General features: G+C 29.0%; 1 protein-coding gene across 1 annotated transcript in view; it reads right to left on the bottom strand.

The window, feature by feature from the left end:
- LOC126744027 (zinc finger protein ZIC 4) overlaps positions 1 to 25,980 on the bottom strand; it is a 51,504-nt gene extending 25,524 nt beyond the window's left edge. Inside the window, exon 1 of the mRNA XM_050451338.1 lies at positions 24,941 to 25,980. Coding sequence (XP_050307295.1) covers positions 24,941 to 25,745 — 805 coding nt within the window. The 5' untranslated portion in view covers positions 25,746 to 25,980. The remainder of the gene's footprint in view (positions 1 to 24,940) is intronic.
- Positions 25,981 to 26,784: the final 804 nt, after the last annotated feature.

Below are 26,784 nucleotides of genomic sequence, written 5' to 3'. Positions count from 1 at the left end.
TAGAAATTAAAATATAGCCCTAAAAAATCCTAATCTTACTTTGCAATTTATACCTTTTATTAACCCCTATTAAACACAGTCCAAATTATAATGAAATAAAAAAAATTGTTAATTAGATTAATTTGAGTGAGAGATAAAGAGATAGTATTTATATAAAATTATAAATATTTATTTAGTCAGTAGCAAAAATTTAAAAATGGTGATAATCCTAAATGGTAAAAAAGGAACAGGGAGCGAAATAATTATTAATTAATAACAGTTAATAATTTTATCAGGCTTATGTGTATATAATAACAAATATGTCAAAAGCATGTAATTAAAAATCTTATTAATATTTGATTCATATCCATTTAGGTTATGCAATTATTTTTCAACTATTGTTATTAAATATTATTATTTTAAATATATCGAATAAACTATTCCTTACAGACCGTTCCCCAACACAGCACTTTTACTTTACCCTAAAAATAATTCTTATGTTATAAATAGCAGAGAATGGGGTGTTTTGAATCACGCTTTGTTTTAGGGTCAAAAGTACTGTACAAAATTTTTTACATTTTTTCAAATTAAGTCATTAGACCAATTCAAGATACACTTTCTAGTTAAACGATTTGTATAAAATCCAAAATAATTAACGATTTATGACTGTTTTCCCAATACCTCGCTTTTGGAAATGCCAAAAATTGTGTGGTGCTGTGAAGCACGAATAAAAATTACAGACAATTGCATTTTTGATTAAATTTCTTCATTAAAATTGGAGGAAATAACAAATTATTAATTATTATTTAGTTCTTAGTTATTTTGATAATTATTATAGTTGTAGAAGTTTACAAAAATGTAAAATAACGGCAAGTTGCTTAGTCATTAAGATTCGCGATGAAAATAAGTATAACCACATGCTGATACAAGAGCATTCTTCAAGTGAATTGCTCAGTTGCATCCATTACAATGCATTTCGTTGTTTGTGGTTAAGTTTTTTAGATGCAAAATTTTTCTTCTTTCGAGTCAGATTCTAGTGGTGCCAATAATGTGCAATGACTACACTTCTCTGCTGATTTGTCCATCCTTTTCCTATTTGGAATCTTTGTCTCGCTTCATTTCAGTGGAATGCCTTGAAAAAACCTTTGGAATTACATTTAACATTTGAAGTATTCCAAATAACGCGTTATACACCAATAAAATATAACTTGAAGTTTGCATCTATTAAATTTGTAGTTCCAAACATTGCCACACTGGATGTACTTCAATTGTTCCCATTCGCTAGTTTTGCCATTTGCCCAACGAAGAAGTAACGATACAGGATTTTTTGCAAAAATCTTTTTACACATCAAAGCCTAATCATAATGATATTTTAATTACAATGTGTTTAGCGTAAAAAGCAAAATGATAGAAATGTGATATCCATTTAAGTTATGCAGCATTTACCTCTTTAAACATATTTATATTGATAATGATTTAAGGATATTAATAAATACGAATATATAATCTCTTTCTAATTTAATTATAAATAATTCCAAAGACATATTTGCAAAACTGATGTAGAAAATCAGATACAAAAAATTAAATAATGGATTATCCCACAAAATAAAGGTATTAATTGTTTTTTTTTGTTTCGCTTTTATCATATACAGAGTATTTGGCAAAAATATTATACATGCTAGAGCCATTTAAAATAAGCTTAATTTGCTAGACATATTTTATGTTAAAAAAATAAAATATGAATTAAAATATTCTTTACTTAACAATATTGGGATAAACATTTCAAAAAAACTTTAATGCTGTGTTGATGTACTCAATTTTAAACCAATTTTCTTTAAATTACTCTAATTAAAAAAAAAATGAAAAAATCACCTGCATGCTAAATATATTTAAGAAAAAAACAATACTTACAAATATGTTAAACAAGAACATAATTTATAATTTTTCTTTGTCATATTTAATACTTTATCATATATATGTTATAGGCTTAATGGATTTAAAAAGTTTTACAACCCTATTTTGTGTAAATCACGTTATTTCATATTTTTATTGCAAGCTATGTAATATAGAAATTGCGAGACAAAACAATAATTTAATTAAAATGAATTGTTTTAAATTAATGATTAATTTTAAATACATAATTAAACTTTAAAAGTAAAATATTGTAAATAGGAGATCATATGCATTTAAGTTATACAACATTTACCTTTTTAAACATTTTTATATTAATGATTGAACGAGATTAAGTAATACGAATATGTAATTACACTTCAATTTAATTATTAATAATTTCAAAAATCTATCTGCAAAAATGCTACAGAAAATCAAACCGGAAATGAAAATATGAATTACCCCATAAAATAAATATATTTATTGCTTTTTTCCTTTGACCTTTTCAATATACAAAGTATTTCGCTAAAATATTATATACGCTAATTTGCTAGATAGATTTTATAATTATAAAATAAAATATGTATATTTATATCATACCCGTTTAAGTTATGCTTTACTTAACCTTTCTTAAATAGATTTAATATTTTACATTGATAATGTAGAGGGTCAGTTTTAATTTAAAAAATCTTGGATATGTTGGCTTTCTTTTCTAAGCTTCCAGAAGCTTTGCACTTAAATTTTCTTTGATCTATAAATATTACTTTTATTAATCTATAATAAATGCTTTTTACTTTTATGTTAAGATTTTCTAAATAATGATTTAAGAGAATATCAGATGGTATATTTCAAGAAAAGACTGTAAAACTCAAAAATTTAAACTATGGTTGAAAAAAATTGTTTTTTATATTTTCCGAAAAAATATATTTTTTTCAAAGAATTTAATGGGAACAGTATTTTTTATTTCAAACAAATTTTAACTAAATACTTATATGCTAATTCAATTAAAAAAAAAAATACCCACAAATATTAAAAATTTTATAAAACACAATTAAGAGTGCAAGCAGTTCATTTTTCTCCTTAGCCCCGATTTTACACATTATCAAATATGGGCTTAAAGATCTATAACTTAAAAACCATTGGGATTAAGATTTCCAATTATATATTATAAATTTAAAAATACGTATACATATTTCAGAAATAAGTTTTTCCTTACTTTAGGGACGCATTGCATATTGTTATATAGAGCAAGTGTAACAAACTCCTTACTGCAATAACGTTGCCATTTGCACAAATCACAAAACCCAACCTGTATCGAAAATTATTAATCGCACGGCGAGCAATTCATTTGTTTTATTGCTGCAAACGCGAACCGTTTCGTTCTTTTGTTCTTTTTTAATTAAATAAATAACCTGCCCCGGAGGTTTTGCTGCACGACTTCGCTCACCGCCCGAACAATGGCCAACTTTCCGCTATATCGCTCGTTTTTACGTGTTTTAAAAGAAACATTACGACTTGACTGTGGATATTGAACTTTACCAACGACCAAGACTTTTATTTCAAGGCTGTAATGATGAACCTAATCTATTTATTAACCCGAACTGGTCAGCTGAATATACATAAAATATGGCTTCCAAATGAAATCGGTTAAAATAATATTAAAGCACACTCACTATAGGATCGGGTTTCTAGAGTCCCTGGTTATTGTTTAAAGAAGATTGGCAGCCGTCAGATTTAAAAACGTTTGCCAGATGATCATGACGTTATAGTTTCAAAACAGAAAAGATTTTAGTAGTTTAAAATGTTCCTTGGTATGCACGTTTTAATATAAATTAAAACATTCTTTAAATCGTTTTAAATACACAACCTGAAGAATGTCATTTCAGCCATATAATCACGGGCATCACTAATTTTTAATTATGGGTTCTTTAAAAGATAGATGGGCTAATTATAGGGCTGAAAGGTTCCAACACGATATATGGATTTTAAACGAGCTTTAACTATAAAACTACCGGAGAGCCTTAGGGTACGTTTGGTTACGCCCTTATAATTTCTCAAGCCACTTGGGATGGTTTAGGATGTCAGGAAGTGACAGTGAGAGTTTTATTGGTTTAGTTATTGATATAAAAAGCAAAGTAGCTCCTTAAATATTATGCAATATACTCATAATTTTAATTAGCTTACACACTGGCTGACTAAACCGATCCCTATGTATAAAACACACACACAATTACAACAAGAAACATAACGAAAGACAAAGGGACCGTTGTATTACGACCTATCAAACGCAGAGATAAAAGGGGTCGAGCCCTTATTATACAGGGGGTTTCTAGGACGACGACGGGCTTCATCCCTCCTCCTCCTCCCTTTTAATGATGAGTATCCTTACACAATCGCGCGACATCCAGGCAACTCGGTCGCCATTTTGGCTGCTGTCTCTGACACGGAGACATGTGACGATCGATGGGAACATCGGGCTCTCCGGGATTAAGGGAGAAACGAACGAACTCAGGGACGGAGAAAAACGTAGGATATGAATTTAATAGGGTAGTTTTTTTAGAGTAGAGATATCAAAATCTTTTAATTTTCGATAAGACAAGTTTCCTCTATTGTACAGTCGTATACTTAACGCCGCCTGGTCTAGCGTCTACAGTCGTTCAGAAATAAATAAAGCTTGCGACTCATACTATGATATTCCAAATAACAAAGAAATGTTAAGAAACTGTACCATACAAAATGACCAAAAAAAGAAGGTATCCTGCTAAAAAATTACTGTAAACATAGAACAGATCATTTTATTACTTTAGAAATTTAATTAATAGTCACATAAAAATTATAAAATAAAATTATGAATTTAACGTATGTACCGCACCGAGTTTTGGTCTTTTGTACAGACAAAAAAGGGTTTTCTGGCATAGCATCAAACTCTGCACACATAACAGACTTTAAAATCAAGTCAATTTAAACCATTTTTGTTCCTAAAATTAAGAGAAAAAAATTAAAAATAAAATAACTTTCGGTGTGGACCAGATTTCTAGGTTTATCGTTAAGGACTGCATTTAGGCTCTTACGTCACCTCTGTATTTTAATTTTAACCCTTCTATCACCTCTAGGAGTTTTTAAACTTGTTCCAAATTCCAACCCTTCCAATTTTTAAAAACAGAGATAAATGTGATTTACTTAATTACAAAACTATATCTATTTTGTGTAAGTTCTTCAAATTATTTAATATATGTTGATGTAATTTATACCGATTTTCAAAAGGCATTTGATCAGATCGACCTACATGTTTTATAACAGAAATTGGAATAGTTATTAAAACTTCTTGGATCTTACCTACAAAAAAGACATTAACTTATTGAAGTAGAATTTAAATCTATAAGGTACGTTGCTAAATCGGGGCTTTCTCAGGGCTCAAATAAGGTTCCTTTATTATTTTTGCTCTTTATAAATGATCTACCAGAATGCCTTGAATGTCAGAAGTTGTAGACGATTTAAAAATCTCTGTCGGGTTTCTACCGTTTCTAATTGTTAACAGCTACAGTAAGCTAAATTTAAATATTTTTAAATGTTTTATAGTTTCATACTCTAGAAAGGAGAAATAATAAATTACATTTAACAAATTAATTCTTTTGATTTAATAAGTTGCAATAATATTAAAGATCTTGGTATTTCTCTGAAAAATCAAAATTGGAATACTGTATAATTGTTTCGCACCCAATTTCTTAAACCCATATAAGTTCTCTGGAATTAATACAAGTTTGTTAAGTATTTGAAATTTAAACAGGATGGACTATATCCATAAAGGGGAACTTCTCAGGATCCTTTATATTTAATATGATTAACTTGGGCAATTGAAGAAAATTTATTGCCATATCATTTGTACATAATCTATTACATATTAAAATTGACTACATTAATCTGCTTAATAAATTAAGTTTTAAAATTCCAAGACAAAATTTAAGAAATCCGAATTTGCTTAACTGCGTGCGTCCTGTCTTCAAAATACTTATCCACTTTGGTAATAACATTGACATATTTCAGGTTCTTTATAGTTTATCAAACGCGAACTATTGTAACATGATAATGTATTTATTTACTAATTTGTATTTGGTAAGTGCACTAATATTTGGCTTGTCTCTTCTTTTTCTTTTTATTACAAAATAAAATTATTTTGTAATTTAGTAGTTAAATTAAAATAACTATAGTTTCATTAGCTTCATTATTACTTACTAATAAATTTTGTATATCCGGTAAATGAGTTACTGCTGGAAATATTGATTTATTTATTTTTATTTTAAAGTAAGATTTGTTTCAGGTGGATAATACGTCAATATTTATATACCAGGTGCCTAAAATTAAGTAAACTAATATTAACTTATTGAAAAATCTAGGATAGTTAAATTAATAAAGTTGATGTATTTATCCCAAGTTAAAAACAACAGAATTGTTAACATTTTAAAGAGGTCAAACAATCAAAGGGAAAAGGGAAACAATCAAGAAAAATAATAATACTAATGCGAAAATTATAATTATTTTGTGAAGAGATGCCCTTAGCAGTATAAGTTTTTAAATGATAAGTAAAAGTTATTAAATATAATCGGTTCCTGATTCAAAAATAAGAGTTATTGAAATTTAATTTGTAAAGTCAAAGTAATCCTAATAAGGTTTTAAATGCTACGAAAAACGAAATTTTAGAGAAACATGTGCTTAAAACTTGGTTTTATTGAATTATTGAATTTTTTTAAAGAGTCAATAGTATAAGGTAGTATATACTAAATTCTGTAAATGCAAGTTGCAATTAAGATATATCTAGAATCATATTATTTCATGCTACTCCCTAATTTTGCATATAATATAAATATTGATTTATATTTAGATTTTATATTTGAGCGATGTCCTATAGGTATCTTTACGAGTTTTTGGGTAATTTTCTATTAAAAGAAAGTAAAAATTAATGCTAAGACTTTAAAATAAGCGAAAGCGTAATTGGAAAATAAATAACAAGATAATTTTAATTCAAGTTTTAGGAGAAATACATTTTTTTAAGAACTTCTAGAATTATTGAATGATAATGCAAAGAAAATATTTAAACATAAAAAATTATTAAGTATTTATGAATAAATATAAAACATTTTTTCTTCATTACAAAAATTTTGAAAATTTTACAACCCTTTTTGGTATAAAACGCGTTATTTTATATTTTAATTCCACATTGTGTATTGTAGTAGTCGTTACGTGACAAAACAATAATTTAATTAAAATTAATTCTGGTAAATAATATTATATTTTAAATTAATAATTAAGCGTTAAAAAGAAAAATAATAGAAATGGGAGATGATATCAATTTAAATTATGCCGTGTTCACCTTTTTAAACATATTTGTATTCATGATTTAAGCATTAAGAAATATTAATATGTATTTACAAAGACATATTTGCAAAATTGAATAAAAAATGAAAACATCGATTACGCCATGAAATAAGTATATATTCGCTATGATTGTATGACTTGTATGACTTTGCTAGATAGATTTAATAATTATAAAATAAAATATGTGTATTTATATTTAAATTATGCGTTACTTAGCCTTTCTTAAACATATTTACTATTTTACAATAAAAATGTATCGGGCTAATTTTAAATTTAACAAATCTTGTACGTTTTTGATCTGTTTAATTTTATAGGCTTCTAGAAATTTTACATTAAAATTGTTTTATTTTTTTTTAATCTATAAATATAACTTTTATTAATCTATAATCAATATTCTTAACATAATTTTTAAAACAACAACAAAATTACCAAAAAAATTCTTGCAATATTTAAAAACAACAAAATCGAATACATTTTTAAAAGAAAGCCTGCCAACTTTAAAGAATTTTAAACAAAATCAATTTTATTAAAATTTCACTTCGTTTTTTATTAAACTTAAAAAAAATAGTGATCCCGTAAATTTTATAGATTCTTCAAAGGGTGACATTCCTTACACTGAATTCATTTAATTTAGCCTTTTAGAAATCTATATTGTGATATTTTTTAAAATTTATTTTAATGCTTCTTCTATAAAATTTTCATTAATAGAAAAGCTCATAAATCCTAAATTAGAAGCAACACCTGCTGCTTTTTCAAATAAGTAGACATACTTAATTTATTCTTTAGAAATTAAAATTAGAACATTCAAAAGACACATTTTTATAAACGATAGTTTGTTTAACTCCAACTATCAATTTTGAAATAAATAAGCAACTTTTTTTTGGTTATATTTATTTTATTTAAAATTTTAATATATGACATTTCTGGCAAATTCATTATATAAAAAATTGGTAATACGCCAAAATTTAAACGTGTTCTTCCCGTAACTACCATCCGGTGAATAAACATGATAAGAGCATATGGAATAAATATAAGAAATCATTTAAAATTTGAAACGAAAATACATTTTTTTGAACGCATGTCTAGCTGTTTCTATTCTAGTTTTATTACTGCTGTTTGGTCAATATTTTCTCTAATACAGGTGCTTGCATCTTGGATCTCTTTCTATTTGTGGATTTAGAAAACTTATGTTTAATTATATATTTTGGCTTCTTTGTTATAACCATATTTTTACTGTTTTTATGTTTATTTTTAATCCATACTGCATAGAAAATATACTGGTTGAGTAGCGCCTCTTCCAAAATTAGCTCAAGGGTGACGTAACACAAACCTGTCTGACTCCTCTCCTAATTTCTAATTGTTGGGCTCTGTTCATTATCCACTTTCGTCTATGTTTTTTCTTTTAAGAATTTTGACTATTTTTTCATGTCTAACCTTATCGAAGGTTTTTTCGAAGTCAATGTAACAGATGTGCATCTTCATATTCATATAATTATTTTTATTAAATTCAAAATATTTTTTACCCTATATTTTTTTAAAGGCATTTCCAAGTTTAATTAAATTTACCATCTAACAAAAACAAATGAAAACAAAATATCTGGTCAAGTATTGATGTACCCCAAAAAACCCTTAACCAGAAACAGAACGTTCCCGTTCCTTTTCCCTAAAAAAGAATCCATTTCTATTCACTGGGGTCCGTTTAATTTACATTCATAAACATTAGGGATAAAACACTCGGTCCATCTGCTTGCCATCTCCACCCCAATGTTGGTTTTCACCGCTCCGTCGCTCGATTTTCTACTTTCATCTTTGTGTTTTTAACGCCACAGTTTGCGCGCTTAGACTTAGGGAAATAAACTTTCATTCGTAATAGAACCATAAAAGAACTTTCAAAGGATAATTATGTATTAAATACATGGATAATTGAGAGATAAAAAATATGGCTTTATATGGATTTCTTCTTGTAAATCATTTTTGGAAAAAAATCAAGAGAATATTTTGAGTTTCTATCTAATTTTCTACACCCTGTATAAAAAAACAAAAATACTAATATCCAACAAATAATTTCGCCTCAATGCATCACATCGATCCATTTTTTTTAGACAAATTGAATGTCTGGCCAGACATGTAACAGGTCCGATGATCGATTCCACGTTTAAAAATGGCGTCCGCCACACAGCAGACTACGCGTTCACAAAACATCTGAATAGAGATCCCCGAAGATAATAATCACACCTGTATGATGAATGGTCGGGGAGTGACGGGGCAAAAATCGCCCTTATTGCTTCGATGAGAAACAAGATGATGGCTGTGTTCCATATATTAAGTTTTGTTTAAAAAAGGATACGCAATATCCATTTAAGTTATGCTTATATTAGTTATCTGTACAGTAATAGTTATCTGCAAATAGGCTCGGCTTAAGAAAGTGTATGCAATATACCCACTTAAATTATGTCTATTTGCAATTAATTATTTATTGGTTAATTATGTTTTGCTCAAAAAACAGTACGCTATATCCATTTATGTTATGTTTCTCTGTAATTAACTAATTATTCGCACATTATGGTTCTTCTTTTCGACGTATGTACCTTATTCTCTCAGGACATTGGCAATTACATTAGCTCATCTAGCTTTATCAACTGCCGCTTAAAATATTTCATTTTCAGTCATATTCGTTCACTGTCAAGTTTTGAGCCACGAATTCCTTTTTCTACTTGATCTTCTTTTTACTTCTATTTTTACGTCAATTATGAATCGCAATCGCTCCTCATTATGAGTCCAACCTGCTTTTCATGGTCTAACAGTGTTCATTATTTCTGTTTGTTTCTCCATACGGTTTAGGAATATTAGTAGTAAGGCTTGTCGAAGAAACTCTCAGCATCTTGTAGTAGCACCATATTTTAAAGGTGTTCACTCCCCTCTATGTTGTGTCTGTCCACGTTTTCACATTATAAAGCAATGTGCTAAAAACATAACGTTTCAGAACACAGATCCTGGTTTTTGGGTTAAGCTTAAAATATAGCAGCTAACGTATGTTATTAAATATTGCTCTCGCCTTTTCTATTGTACCCTTTATCTCAACCAAATAATCCCAACTATCAATGAGTTCGCAGCCCAGATATGTGATTTTCATTCACTCTTACTAGGATGTTCCCTCTTATGGTTATTTCAGCTCTAGCATTTGAGTTTTTACTGATTACCAATGTTTTAGTTTTATTTATGGCACTAGGTTTTATACCATAGTCTTCGCAGATGGTAACTACTGAATTCATAAGCCGCGGCAATTCTTCTTCATTCATTCGCCATTATTTATAACGCCATTTGTTGAATTGTCCAGTGTTTTTTTTTAAATTTTTTCTCCGAATATACATCAAATAATAGAGGAGATAGGATGCACGTATATCTTACTCCTTTTTAAATATTTACATTGTCAGTTGCTTGCTAAATATCTATGAAACATAGTTATACATTTGCATTGACATATTTATGTCTTTCAATAAGAGCTTGTACAGCGAATGGAGCTTCTTTGGTACCCAGTTCCATTTTAAAACCAAAAAACCTGTAAGTTCTTCCAATTCATTATATATTCATCTATGAATTATTACAAAAAAATAATTAATAATATCAATAGAGACTGTGTGATTCATTAAGCTAATGGTTTTGTATTCCAGGCATTTTTTTAAGCTAGGCTTTTTTGGCAGCGGAATAAAAATAGATATCAACTAGTCCTGTGGTAATACACCTGTATGGTATAACATATCTTTTATGTCGTCAATCTATTTATTGGCAAAGAGTTTAATAAACTCTTTGGTATATCATCTTTTCCGTCTGCGTCCTTGTTCTTTAAATTCTTTGTTGCATGAATAATTTCCTACTTACTATTTCTTGTTAAGGACCTTGTGAATTTCCTTGAATCCGGCGAATTTCCTTATATTTTGTTTTTATTGCAATATTTCTTTGTTTTAACATTAATTCAAGGATGTCGTCAAATGTCCATGCCTATTTCTTTTGCCTTATATCCTCTAATATGCAGTTATCGATGGTATTTTTTTAATTTTTCTTCTGTGGTTGTTGGGTCTCTAACTTTCACGGTGTCTTTTGTTATTATATACGTGACATTACTGGTTTTGCATTTATTACGTTTAATTCTTTTCTAATTTCCTTTTTCTTCCTTTCAATTCTTTTCAGTCTGACTTTTACGGTTGCTAGAACAAGATTATGATAATCAATTTGATTTCTGACTAGTCTCTTAGGAGGTAATTTAAAGAACATATTCATTATACAATATTCTTTTACCTAGCAGAATTGGTTTAGTCGTTCACCTCTTGCATTAAGTATACCAAGGCCGTATTCTCCTGTAACCTTTTCACTTTGACCAACTTTGGCATTAAAATTAAATTAGCATACTACGTTTTGTTTAGGAAAGTATTCGCATTATCCATTTAAGTTATGCTTATTTCCTTTAATTTATTGCTTTATAAATTATAAATTCAAGATATAGTAGAATATCATATAGTTTTGAAGCTAAGTAACTAAAAGATTTTAAATTTAAAGTTTTGTGGCTGATCGGCAGTACTAAATGTCTATTAACATTTATTCTTGTCTGATAAGAAGGGATTATTGTGACTTTTTCTCTTTTATGCGTATTGACATAAGTTGTTAGAATATAAAATTTTTCAACACTAAATATACTATCGTAATTTTTTTATAAATAACCTTTAGAATGTAATTCTGCATAATTTGTAAAGGTCGTAATAAAGTTTTAGGTTTCGCCCCATACCACTATAGCATAACGTAACAAAAACTCTATTTAGGAGTTATGTAAACTTAATATCTCTCTTAGAATATAGAATATATAAACCAACTTTTTCTTCTATGGGTCGCCCATTTAAGATTCTGGTCTATCATAATACCCATGGTAGTTAATTTCGTTACATGAGTGAATCACATCTGTATCATTTATGTTTATGGAATTGAAAGCTGGTCTATTTATTGTTTCTTTTTTTGAGAAAAAAGGCAACATACTGTGGATGTTAAGAGATAGCTCCAAACTAGCTTATCATTCTTTAAATTTATTACAGCCCAATTTTATACAATCCCTGACTTTCTCCCGTATCCTCCCTTAATATTCTTCCTAAATATTAATAAGGTATCATCCGCAAAGGCAATAGCTTCACCCTCAAGCAACAGGTCAGTAAAGTATTAACATAGAAGAACAGGAATGGAACAGGATGGAACAGAATGGGACCAAGAATTGTACCTTGTGGAATTCCGGTTTGGACAGTTTTTGGACTTCTTACGAAATTATTCATTTTGCTGTGTTGTTTATTATTTATTTGTAAATTATTAATTGTCTGTAAATAAGTTCGGCTTAAGGAAGTGTATGCAATATTCATTTGAGTTATGTCTATCTGTAATTAATTAATTATTTCTCTATTACGTTTTTTTTAGTTATATACGGTGTATTAAGTTCTAGTTAAAAAAAATGTATATCATTTCGGTCAATATTTTTACTTTTAAATGTGCTTTCAATTTTAGACCCTTTATAATTCAGAAAACAAATTCTGGAAATATGACCCAAACTTTTCTTTTGATTAAAATAATATATGACTGAGAAAACAGCCGTTAAGAAATTTGAAAAGGAGGTCTCATTTGAAAGTAATTATCTTTTTTAAATTTCAAAATGTAATGAAGAATATTTTTTTGAAAGAGAAAGTAGAATATTCTCTTACTATTACCTACAAAGCTCATTTTAAAACCAAATCAAAGATATTTGAATTTTTAAGTAGTAGTGTGTCTTAAATTGTTCACTCGCTTCAAAGTACAAAATCTCAAAAAGTAACTATAAAAAAAGCATAATATGTTCAAAATTATTCGCTAGAAATGCTGTTAGAAATCCAAAGGAATTTGAATATTATGAAAAATAATAGGAATATGAAAGATATTTGCAAAAAAAATCTTCAAATATTCATTATTGAAAATTTTATTGTTAATAAAATGATTTGAAAAAAATGTATATTAATATGGACAACATGAAAAAAAACGAGTTTAAAATATGTTAAATAAAAAATATTTATTATTTATAGCTAACTCGTTAAGTAAATTGAAATAAGGGAAAACGTGATTTGCCATCAAATCCTTACGATCGCAATGAATATAACCTCATTAACTGAAAACGAGGGTGGGTGTTCCCTCTAATGTAACTTGATTACATTCTATTTGTCTGCAATCAATTCTACATGTTTACACTTAATTTGCTTGGGTTGGATTCAATTAAGTTAACGTTATACAAGGTTTCTTTTAATTGATACATTCCGCATAGTAACACAAACCATTTTTTTTGCTCACTAAGCCAACGTCGTCCCCCCGATCCGATTAAAAATCCCTTCGAGACCCATAAAATCGCATTTACCACCCTTATTAACGCATTCTACAACAAGACAGTCAACAATGTTCACCCTCGATCGACAAGCAAACCGTGAAAACAGTTGCTGATCTCGAGACCATTGAAAATCATGTGTGTGTGTGCCATGGATGTTCGAGTGCTCTCGAGAGGCCAATCAACGGCCTACTCGAGCTTTTATCGGGGTCGCTTTTGAGCTTTTTTCTTTTTTGTCACCCGCCCTGTCAAAATAGTCGTTGAACGTTTTGTTATTTATGTTAAATAGATTGGGTCTATTGTTGAGAGAGGGGGGAATCTTCGAAGAGTATTGAATTATTAATGAAAACTCTTGTATGCTTAGTTTCCTAGTCGGGATATTTAAATATTATACAAAGAATTCATTTTTAGATTTAGAAATATAGACGAACTCTTAGGTTAAACAATAATTCAGTAAATAATTTTTGTTAAGATTTGTAGTATGTATTTATATTTTTTATTTTTGTCTATTTTTTTTGATAATATAGCAAATTATAAAAAAAATAAAAAATCAAACTGATTCAAAAATTCATTAGAATAAAGCCATTGTTTGTATTACAAGGAGCTTTAGGAGAAGGAGGTTTGATCCTTCTCTTATATCTAAGTTTTTTGTGCTATAAGTATAAGTTTTTCTGACCTGGGTTTTTCCTTTGGTTAGACCTTTCCTGCATTATTAGTTTAAAAGTCCATACCAATGTCTTTTAGATTCACCATTGTTGATCAATAAACTTACTACTCTTAATGTAAGTCGCTTACTTGTATCTTGAGGCTATAGGAACTCTCCTATATGATGTGCTTCAATAGATTGTTCATCTTTCGTTTTTTATATAATACGAGTAACTATCCAAATGAATTTTCATAATCTTATAGGCAACATTAGCAAATTTAACCAAAACAGGTTTCTTCTAGTTTAATCTGTAATCATTATCCATTTAAATTATGCGTATATTATTTATTTGTAAATTAGGGGTTATCTGTAAGTTAAATAAGTTCGGATTACGGAAGTGTATGCAGTAACCATTTAAGTTATGCCTATCTGGAATTCACTAATTTTCTCATTCATTTCTATTGATAAATATGTTTAGTTTTAAGGCTGATATCAGTTTTGGGCTCTTTGTATTTCAGGATTTTTTCCCTTAATATTTAAAAAAAAAATGTTTCCTAGAAATAGAATCCAAATTTAATTTTTGTATATAATTAAAAGCATATAATAGAAGGCACTTCAAATAGCAACAAAAACTTAATCAAGCTATTTGAATATTAAACAAAGAATTGGTTTTCATATTTAGAAAGTTTCAAGAAAAAATGTTGTTCACTCTGTCAAAATGGTCCTTAAAAGTTTTGTTATTTTTTTTAAATATATTGGTTCCATTGTTGAAAAGGGGGAGAATCTTTGAAGAGTATTGAATTATTAATGAATATGTGTATACTTCGTTTCTTAATTGGGGTACTTAAATATTAAACAAAATATTAGTTAAGAGACTTAAAAACAGATTATATATATTTTTTATTTTATTTAGAGTTATAGTATGTATTTAAATTTTTTGTTTTTATGTATATACCTAAAGTAATTTCTTGTATATTTCAAATTTCTGGAATAATTATTAATTTTATTCTAGGTGATTAAGGTAGTTTTGTGTTTATTTCTGGAGAAAATTCAAAATTTATTCAGGCATTTATTATATTTACTATATGTTGAACATGGGTATTTTCGTTAATATTTTATTCCAGTCATGGTTTTTGTGATATCTAATATAAGTTTTCACGTCACTCTTTATATTGATTTGTTAATTTTTAGCAGAGAAATCAAAAAGAGTTCTCGTAGTACGTTCCTTTAACTGCATAAATAGCCATAATGTTATTTCTGTGCATATGGAGCAAATTTAAGAGATAATAACTTCACTTTTCTTTTCTTCCAGGCCGTTGAGAATGAGATAATATTTCTCTATTTTTCAGATATTTGTATGTTTTTATATTATTTTACTAGTTTTATTTGCATTTTTTTTCAAATAAATCGGAGTTTTAATAGAGAAACTGGCGAACCTCAATTTTTAATACACCAAGTTTTTTTTTTTGATTCATCATGGTTGATCTATGGATCAATTAATCAAGGATCAATCTTAATTTAAGCTGGGATCTTATGCTTACTTGGATCTTAAGGCTATTAGACCTATATGATTTGCTTCCATAAATTGTACATCTGCTGCTTTTCATATTATCAGCTGCTTATTATATTAACAAATTTATCCTAAACAGGTTTCCTTTTCTAATCCTAACTGTATCCAATACCCATTTAAGTTATGCCTATACTATTTGTTTGTAAATTATTAAGTATCTGTAAATTAAGTAAGTGTGGGTTAAAGAAGTGTATGCAATATCCATTTAAGTTATGTCGATTTGTAATTAATTAATTATTTGTATATTACGTTTTGTTTAAAATGTACTGATGAATTATACATGAACCACAAAAAATTAATTAATTGTTAGACACAACCCTTCGTTGGGTAAGGAATTTCATTACGTGTCCTTTAGAGAAAAATTGCAAGTTGACTTACGGTTTAATTGGAATTCTACCTTTGCCCATGCCCAAGTGTTACAGTGTACAAAACCTTAAGGCAATAAGGTTTTAATAAAAGGGTAAATAACAGAAGAAATGTTAGTTGAGCTAAAAGCTAAAAAGCCATTTTGCTGTTCATAAAACAATGTAACAACCCAAGTAATAATGCAAATAATTTGAACTACATTAAGAATTTTAAATACTCTAACAGATTTTCTTTATCATCTATTATGCTGAAAAAAACAACCACCAAAAGTGCAATAGTCAAAACAAGTTAAATAAATTATTAATAAATTTGGTAAAAAAAAATGAATAAATGAAAAACCCATATAAAGTCCCTATAGTGGTTAAATACTCAACAAAAAGTGAACTAATCTAATCTAATATAATTTGAGCAGTAGACTAAAACATTTCAAAGTGCTTTAACTGTACGTTAAATAATTAAAAACATTTGCAAAAATATTAGAGTGTAACTATATTTAGATAATAATATGCAACTTAAATAGTTAATTAAAAATGAAAAACCTAAACGTAAAAAACTTGTTTTATGCCTCTTAATATGTTTTTTTAAGTATGAGCGATAACTTCAATCTTAAATAATAATAAATCTGACAGCTAATTATCATTTAACAAATAATTTAATAGTAATTAAGCAGATTTATAGTAGATACTTAGATGGATGTATATTCATGACCATACTTATCTTAATTAAGGGTCGATCATACACATTTATACGAGGTAAGTGTTTATTATGTTTTATATATCATTTTACGAGTAATATGTTACAAGATTTAATAAAGAAACATTTATTTTATGGGGTTTCATAATTTACGCTTGTGATGTCAAAATATAATTTAAAACTTCATAGTCATCCTCAGAATATTAAAATAAAACCAAAGTTGTTCTTTAGAATTACATACAATGACACTGATTGATTTTAATTTTCTATAAAATATTTCTGAATATATTCCTATGTTTTATATTTATTTGTTTACTTTATTTATTTATATATAATATGTTACCAGTTTTATAATGGTTTAAGAGTCAAATAAAAAGTAACTAACCAAAGGTGAGAAAAATTGCTGAAAAATCTTCCTGACCAAAAAATAAAGCTCGCATCCATATTACTTTAAATAACAATCTAAGATGTAATTTTTGAACAATCTAATTTTTGTCTTTTATATATAAATCTTTATAAGATAAATAGCTCTTTTTACTATCATTAAAAATTCACACAATAGACCAGAAGCTGGGATGAAGCTTAGTGACTTCATTTTCTATAAATTAGCTTCGATCAATAAGATATAAATGGCGCAGTTTTACCAGACTAGACGAAGTCCAAAAAAATTAGCAAATTTTTGTAGTAATAATGAATGATCAATTTGTTAGAGGCTTTGCTAAAATCAGTGTAAATAGCATCCAGTTGACCTCTTTCATTTAACAACTTTGCAAACTTCATAAGAAAACGGGCAAAGATTAGTTACATAAGATCTACCAGCGAAGAATCCATGCTGATCAAATAAAATGTTAAGTTCCCAATACGGGCAATATGGGTTTTTATGGACTTTTCCATTAGCAGTTAAAATAATCTAAACAATACCAGAAAATGTCGTGGCATGTTTATCGACATAACCAAGGCGTTTGATACGGTGCCTTAGGGTAATTAAAGTTTTGGAGCATGTTGGGATAAGGGCGACTACGTTGACACTAATGGCAAACTATTTACAGAATAGATGAAAAACCATTAAAATTAATATTACTTTTAGTAAAAAAGAAGTTATAAAAATAGGAATTTTGTACAGGTTGTTGATCTTGTTCTATCTATAATTTACATAAATTCTTTCTTTAAAATTTTTCTAAATAAAGGTACCATTATCTTATATGCAGATGATACGGTTTTGCTTTTTGATGGTATAGATTGGAATCAAACAAAACAAATTGCCACTGAGGGATTAAATAAAATAAAAAAAACTGGTTAGAAACATAATTAATTTAAATTAAGTCTGAATGTAACAAAAATAAACTTCATAAAATTTTCCTTAACGAAATTAATAAATAGATCTCATTTTAGGAATATTTTAATTGATAATGACAATTTTATAATGGGCATATCAGAAACAAAAGTGCCTAGGAATATTCATGGATCAAAATATGAAATGGCATGTACCTACTCACTGAATATTTGTGTTTTATCGCCGGCTTTCTGTTGATACAGGTAAATAAAGTATAAAAATGGTTCGTACGTACAAAAAAACTCCGGGAGGAAGAAATTACCGGAATTACTCAGAGAACGCCTTGTGCCAAGCGGTAGATGCGGTAAATGCGGGTATGTCGAGGAAATTAGCAGCCGAAACTTTCAAAGTAGAACGGACTACGTTAGGTCGAAGCACACTCGAAATCAGTTGGTCGTCCAAAGGTTTTAAGTGATCAAGAAGAGGCTCTTATTTCAAAGACATTGGGTGTTGTAGCAAATTGCGGATTTCCTCTCACAAAAGTTGATATTCGTGACGTAATAAAAAAATTCTTGGACAAACAAGGAAAACATATTCGAATATTCAAAAATAACTTCCCTGGACCTGATTTCTTACAATTATTTATAAAAAGGAACCATTTAAGCGTTAGAATGGCTTCAAACATAAAGAAATCCAGAGCATCAGTGGATCGTAATGAAGTTTTAAATTTCTTTAATAATATTGACTTAGCAATTAGAGAAGTGAAAAGCTCAAATTTGTATAACTATGATGAAACCAACGTTACAGATGATCCTGGGTCCAGGAAGGTGGTAGTGCCAAGGAACACGAAAAGAGTGGAAAGAGTTCAGGAGCATTCCCGGGCTACGATCAGTTTAATGGTTTGTGGAAATGCCAATGGAGACCTTTTTTCACCAATGGTTGTATATAAAGCTTTGAATCTTTATGACAACTGGACGCAAGGTGGACCACGAGGAACAAAATATGCGAGCAGTGCGAGCAGATGGTTCGACATGAACTTATTCGAAATGTGGTTCTTTCAGCTTTTCCTGCCTCACGTCACATCCACCAGAGAAAATAACGACCAGATAATTCTCGTTGGTGATAAGCAAGTACTTTTCACCACAGGTGATAGAGGCATGTGGTACAAATAACATCTACATAACTCCCTTCCCAGCCAATGCCACGCATTTAATGCAGCCTCTTGATGTAACCGTATTTACGCCTATGAAAAGAAAATGGAGAGAGATTCTCGATCAGTGGAGAAAGGAGACGCGGCCAAGGCTGTATCCCGAAAGAACAATTTCCGAACCTACTGGACAAATTGTGGAAAGAGGTAAGTTAAAATGTAGCAGAGAATCTCAAATCAGGATTTAAAGCAACTGCTTTGCATCCTGTAAATCCCGACGAAGTTTTGAAGTGCATTCCTGGTGGACTAGAAGATGCATCAGGCATCGAAAGAGTCTTAGACAACAGCTTGGTTGATTTGTTAAAAGAGCGCCGTGGAACAGGGGTTGAGAAAAAACGCAAAAGGGGAAAAAAAGTCGAACCTGAAAGTAATGCGTCTCGCACTGTTACAGACCCTAATATTTCTGAAAATCCTCTAACCGTTCCTGAGGAATTTCGAACTACAGCCGAAGAACCAGGACCCTCTTCATCTAGCGTTTTGCCATGCACTCAGCAACTCCCTACCAGGAAAAGCAAGAGAGAAAGAAAGACTAATAACTCCCAGGGTGGTATCTGCAAGATTAATTGGAAATGGCGGATTAATTGGCGCAATTGATTGGATACAATGCACGAAGTGTCGAGCTTGGATTTGTGGACCCTGTAATAAAGACAGCAAAGACCCTTATTTTGAATGCGAATGGTATGAGGATTCGGAAGACAATGAATCTCCAGTCGATGAGAGTGATGCCGACAAGGACTTCCTAGTTGATAATAATAATTAGCCAATGTTTTGTTTTACTTACACTTGTGATTTTTTCAAAAAATGTGCTTTATTTTACCAAAGTTTTGCTAGATAAAGTTTGTTTATTTTTTAATAACTTCTTATTAATATTTCTAAGCATTTATAGGTACAGAATTTGTTTTGAAGTTTACTATTATTATTTTTTCTTTAAAAATATTGATTTTTAATTGGTTATAACGGTGGCCCTTGTTATAGTTTTTTTTTTCATATGATTAAGGGGTAACATGCACAGAATATGCTTTAGAATGCAATTTATAAATATTTTTGCCATGGATGTGCAAGTTGCCCCAACCATGGTGTAACTTGCACACCCCACAAACAAATTTTTTTGGGACCAATGGCTGCATTCTTTCAATTTTTATACCAGCCATGGGTAGCCCTTAAATAGGTCGGTACAATGTAATTTTTGCAAAGTTGTAAAGTTACAATGTACGGGGGTACATTGGGAAATGTGCTGAAAACGTGTGCAAGTAACCTCAGTTTACGGTACTCACTGAATATTTGGCCACTCGTGCGAAAAAAAACTAATATATAAATTTTACGATATAAGAATGTCTTTAAATATTAATGAACTTATTATTGTTTATAAATAGTGGGCAGAATCTATTTTAAAGTATCTTATATTGGTTTAGAGTGATTTATATACTTATGCTTTAAACAAACTTATATTGTATATAAATATATTTTAAAAATAATTTTTAGAAGACCCAGGCTGTATCCGACTTATCTATTATTTACAGAGTAAATAACTAACACAAAAAAATTAAACATCACAACAATTTGTTAATATAGCCACTCTCACGAGTGTCATGACCATATCAAAGTGTAGATCACTCTCATAGTATGAAATCTAGAGCTAGAGAAAATTTAATTATTCCAATCAACTTTAAAAGCATAAATTTGAATTTTTTTGCATTTCTTACACCCAAAAGATACAACCTTCTTATCACAATATTAAAGGAAATACAAAATAAAAAAAAATTCTGCAAGAAGATTTTTTATTACTTTAATACATTTTCCTCAATGGTGTTATTTTTTGTATAGTTGTATATGTGATTACTGTGTTGTGAAGTCTTTTAATAAACTGTTCAAAATCAAAGTTCAAAGCTTGGAAATAGCTTTAGTATAGTATTAAGGATGTTCAATTATTTATGTATAGTTTTCGAATTGAAATTAATAATTAATGAATAAGGCGCACAAGTGCATCTTACACCTAGACAAAAAAAATTGAATCTTGTTTATTAATAAATAATATGTAGCTTAATATTTTTATACTATTTAATACATTAATAAATATGGCTGAGATACAAAGTTACTAGTTTTTCCAAATTCCAAAAAATAAGGGATCGTCTAAAAAATTAATTTTGGCCAGTTTTCACTTCTGTGAATTAAATATATTTATCTTTGCCCTCTCTCCTCCCACCAAGAGTTTTTATAAATTAATTTATATTCTTTTTCCAATCATTTTAATTAATATAAACACAAAATTAATTTTGTTTACACCATCCAATAACACCAAATTTTAGTTTCTTACAATTAATAATTTTAAACCTAAGAATGTTTTAATCAACCACTAAAAATGATTTTTTTTCGAAATAAAATATATAGAATTAATCTAAATAATGTTCAGCTTATATGGATTAATTTAACAACCACTAATTACAAACTTTATACAAAAACATAAACCTCCCATCAACATTCTCCGAACCGACAACCATAATCCGAAAAAAGAAATTAAAGGGACGTTATTCCGAGAACGGGTATAGAACCTTAAAACTGTCAAAAGCAGCTTTAAATCTCCGCTGTCGTTTTTCGACAAAAAAAACCTTTGTGTCAATAATACGATGGAGATCTGTTTATCCGACACGCCCACAAACTTTAAAAGTCGTTTTATTTAAATGATTTTTGGAAACGGACGGTCAGGTATAAGCGGGTTGTAATGGTTAATGGGGTTTTTGTTTCCGACATACCAATTTTCGGGTGCCTAATGGGTTATAATGATGCTTGACTCCCGATGATTTAAAGGTACTAAAATGTTTAGTAGGATTGTTATTGGCCTTATAAAAATCTGCAATATTTTAAAGGTTATTGTTAGAGGTTTAAAAATTATTATTTGGCAGGTGAATTTTAAATTAATATATTTATAAGGTATTTACAAGAGGTTTGACAAGAGCTTGACTTAAGAGGAACCTATTTAGAAATAAATATATATACTTTATACAGTATAATTTTTGAACTATAGAGTGGTAAAGTTTGAACAAAACAAATTTAATACTACATACATAAATTTCACTTTTCTTCTAAATAAATAAATCTGTGGTGGCGTCACCTAGTAATTACATTTTATTAGCAAATGAAATTTTTTTTGTACATTTGTTAAAATCATAATTAATTATTTTTAATTAGTTATTACCAAAACTGGTTTTTTTACCATTATTTACTACGAATTTATTAAAGAATTAAGTTAAACTTATCATTTTAAGCCGAATTTTTTTAAACTAATTTCAAAATCGTGCAGATAGAGCCCAATAGAATATTGATGTTATGCCAAATCCCGTTTATTAAGGAACATAATTGGTTCACTGTAATTTCTGTGAAACCGATGGGTAAGACAAAGAGACTTTATATACAGTAATTTATTTTAAAGTTAGTTTTGTACAAGTTTCAGCTGATTTTGGTTATAATCAAAAATAAAACACTTAAAAATTTTGTATTATACATTTAAAGACTTTTTTATTTCCATATCTTCTTATTTTTACGGTATATTGTTATTATTGTTTTACCAAATTAACTTTTGACATTTAGCCAAAATTACATGAAACATGTGTCACTGTCGAATGCTGTTAATAGGTGACAGATGTGTATAAATATTAATATTTTTATGAGATTTAATGAATTTTAATTTTTTTTATCCCAAAACCATTTTTTTACTTAGATATTGTAGTTTTTGATTTATTGCTTTTGTTGTTTGTCCTTTGTCTGAAGTGTAAAAGATGAGTGATTTTTTTTTAATTTTTGTGCTAATTTATTGCTAAAAAACTCCAAACATGTGTATATCTTCCAAATAAAAAAACTTTAATTTTTTTTTAGTTTTTTGTGATTATTTAAAAGATTAAAAAAAGAACGCTTACTTATTACATATAAAAAATAGCTTTTCAAATTTCTATTTTAACTTTCGTTATTGGTATTTTAAAATTTATTTATCATGCTTAAAAGCTCAATCAGTGAACACATTGACTATAATTAACTTAATTAAAGTGGTTAATTAATATTTTCATTCGAAATAATTAATTATTTAATTTTTTTGTACCTGTATATAAAAAGAAATATTGCTGGTCATAACTTTTTATTTGGTCAGTATTTCTGCCTTACAATTTCTACTTTAGCTATTAATATTTTAAAATTTGTTTATTATTTTTGAAAGCTATTTATCTTCTCCAAATAAAAAAAATCTCTCTGGATAAATTAAAATTTTCTAAATTAATTTTATTACAAAATCTTATAAATCTGCTCGAAAATATGAGCAGATTTATGAGATTTTGTAATGAAATTAATTTAGAAATTTTGCATATTCCTAATGCATTAATTCATTAATAACTTAAATTATATTGAACTTAAATAAAGCTATCATTAACAATAATTAATATATTTTAGTATCTGTATGTTAGAAGAAATACTGCTATTATAATTTCTTATTTGGTCATGATTTTTGGCCAGTCTTCCATATAATTTCTAATATGTTTGATTTTTCTGTGAATGCTTATTTTCTTAAATTAATTTTTTATATTAAAATATAGACAGAAAACATTTTAAAATATCCTCATCCAAACTTATTATTATTTCTGGCTAGTTTTCATTATATTTTTGTTAATTAACTTTGTAATCCGTGAATAATTTTATGCTATTTGAAACGTAAAAACAAAATTATATAACTATTATTAAGATTTATAGTGTGTATTTATGTATACTCGGTTTTGTGTTTGTATATTTTTTTTATTATTTTGCTAGCTTTGTCTTCAAAGTTTCATAAAATTATTTGTACATAAGGCATATTATTATTAATAAAAATCGGGAAGAGAAAATAATATAAGTGTCCTAAAAATAATTGATGCTAATGCATTAAACATTTGTTCAACTTTAAATTACTTTTGAGACTTTAACAAAACTTATACCAAAATAACAAACTTATATCAAATTTCTGTTTGGAGAATTTCATGATAAACGTCATCGTAATAGAAATTATACTAGAAAATTATGATTTTTCTAACATAAATTAAATAATTCAAAGGAAAATATTCAAAAAATCGTTATTTTTGGTTAAGAAGTTTCAAAAATAAAATCAGAAACAATTTGGTAAGAAATTCAAATAAAATTATCATCTAATGAATATAAATTCCGTTTATAAAAAACCTGCTATAATAGAAAATTAAAAATGACTTTTTCATAAAAAGTACGCCTCTGATCTTAAATAAGTTTCATTTTATTACCTATTGAAAGATATCTACCTCGGTAGATTAACTTCAGATTAAAACCTAATCTATCCGTAAGTAAAGTTAATTTAGTTCTTAGAACTGAGGATAGTTGAGGTTTCTTCAGGTAATATACATATTATGCTTCTTTATTTTATTAGTTTACAATGAAGCAACATTTATTCTCAAATCGTTTCCGACGGAAAGTTTTACTGAACCTACAGCTTGACACAGCTGTTGACAAAAACAAAAATAATTCCTTCTCAAATTTCACTGAAAAACTTAAATTTAACTAATATATCAAAATACACCTACCTGTATGAGTCCTTTTATGAATTTTCAAATTCTCACTCCTAGCGAACACTTTACCACAACCAGGAAACGGACAGTGGAACGGCTTTTCCCCCGTATGCACCCTAATGTGATTCACCAATTTGTACTTCGCCTTAAATGGTCTACCGTTCCTCGCACAATTTTGCCAGTAGCACGCGTGGTTTGTTATTTCTGGACCGCCGACATGCTCAACCCCCAAATGCCCCACGATCTCCGACATTGTCGTAAAATGCTTCCCGCAGATCTTTTTTGGCGGAGGCTGATCTGGATCTATCCAGAGGCATTGCATCTCTTGTTTGATCGGTCTCATGTACTTAAAGAATCCCCCGTGGATATTACTTGGGTGATGGGGCATCGCCATGCTATGATGGTTGATGTACTGGTGGTTTGGTTGAGCATGATAAGCAGCATGATGATCAGTTCTGGAATAAAGCATTTGATGGTGAGGAGGAAGGTGTAAATTATGGTGCGGGGCCATCTCCGAGTGGTGATGGAACAACATTGAATCACTAGGTGCTGTTTGAGCTGTGGGAAAGTCGTGATGGTCCCTTCTGAGTAAGAAATCCCTTGCCGCATACGTCGGATGAGGATTTAAATGACTCATATGTCCATAGTTAGTTTGGAAGTGGTGATTTTGACTGGCGGACATATCAGGAGCAGTCATGGCTGCCGCAGGGTTCTGATGTGGTGACGGAATGGTGGCCGCACCACCGTTATGAGTCGGGGACATTTTCAGTCCGTAGGCGCTCAAATGGTGATGCCCTCCATCCATAAATGCGTTAATCATTTTAACAAAATCACCGTAATAAACCAATAAATCACCAAAAATTTCAGTCACTGTTCAGTTTGTATCACCGCGATGACCGCATTATTCGCGGATTTCACAAAGGCGTTCGACCACGTTAAAGTTTTAATAAAAAAAAACTCTTAAGGAGTTCGTCTCGGTAAGCGTTGTAACTTCGTGCTGGGAGTACACAGCATGACTGAAGTGCAAGACTAAACGCACGCTGGGTGACAGCGGGCGGAAAGTGTTGGGTTTGCGCGCGCTATTGGTCCGATCCAAGAGTTTCACCATTGGTGAGTTAGCGGGAACGATTTGTTTATTGGTGGATATTATTGGTTCAAGCTGAGCCAATAGGGCTAAAAGGCGGCCCGCGAGAACACGTTCTTTAAGCAACTTGTTGATGTGATATTTGTGTGAATTTCTTTTTTAATATTGACTAATTGGGTAATTATTTGATGGAATGTATCTATGGGTTTGGTAATGAGGGAATTAGCATGTAGCGGGGCATGGTTTTATAGGTTTTTTCATGGAATTTAAATGGGTTTTGTTTTTTTTAATTTGATGCTGATGAAGTCGATTGACAAGTTTGTGGAGGCTATAAGACTAAGAGGTGTATATTAGATAAAATGATATTATGATAACTGTAAGGATGGTGAGGTCAGTAAAGCTTATAATTTATGTATATTTTTGATTCTAGGCTTGCTTATGAAATATGTTGCAAAATGCCTAAAGGAAGTATGGGTTTTTTAAACGATCGTAAAGGGAGTCTTAGCATAATATTTTATATGCAAATTTAAAAAGCAGGAGCCCATAGAAAAACTTTTTATTTTTCACTTCGCTTTATTTACAAAAAAAATCCTTCTTTCAAAAATCATCTTTTTGGATGTCTTATATCCGATAAAATTGTTCATTCATTTTATTAAATAAAAAAATTATTACTCTTTGAACGTTTTAGGCTTAATTTATACTGCAGGAGCTTTTTCAGCAATTTGGCTAGGTTCAGAACATTCAAACAAATAAAACTTAAAATTGCTTGTCGAAT

This window comes from Anthonomus grandis, chromosome 13 (assembly GCF_022605725.1).
Source record: "Anthonomus grandis grandis chromosome 13, icAntGran1.3, whole genome shotgun sequence".
In the NCBI taxonomy this organism is placed as follows: domain Eukaryota; kingdom Metazoa; phylum Arthropoda; class Insecta; order Coleoptera; family Curculionidae; genus Anthonomus; species Anthonomus grandis.
The sequence above is the reverse complement of the archived record's forward strand: the minus strand, read 5'-3'. Positions and strand labels throughout refer to the sequence as shown.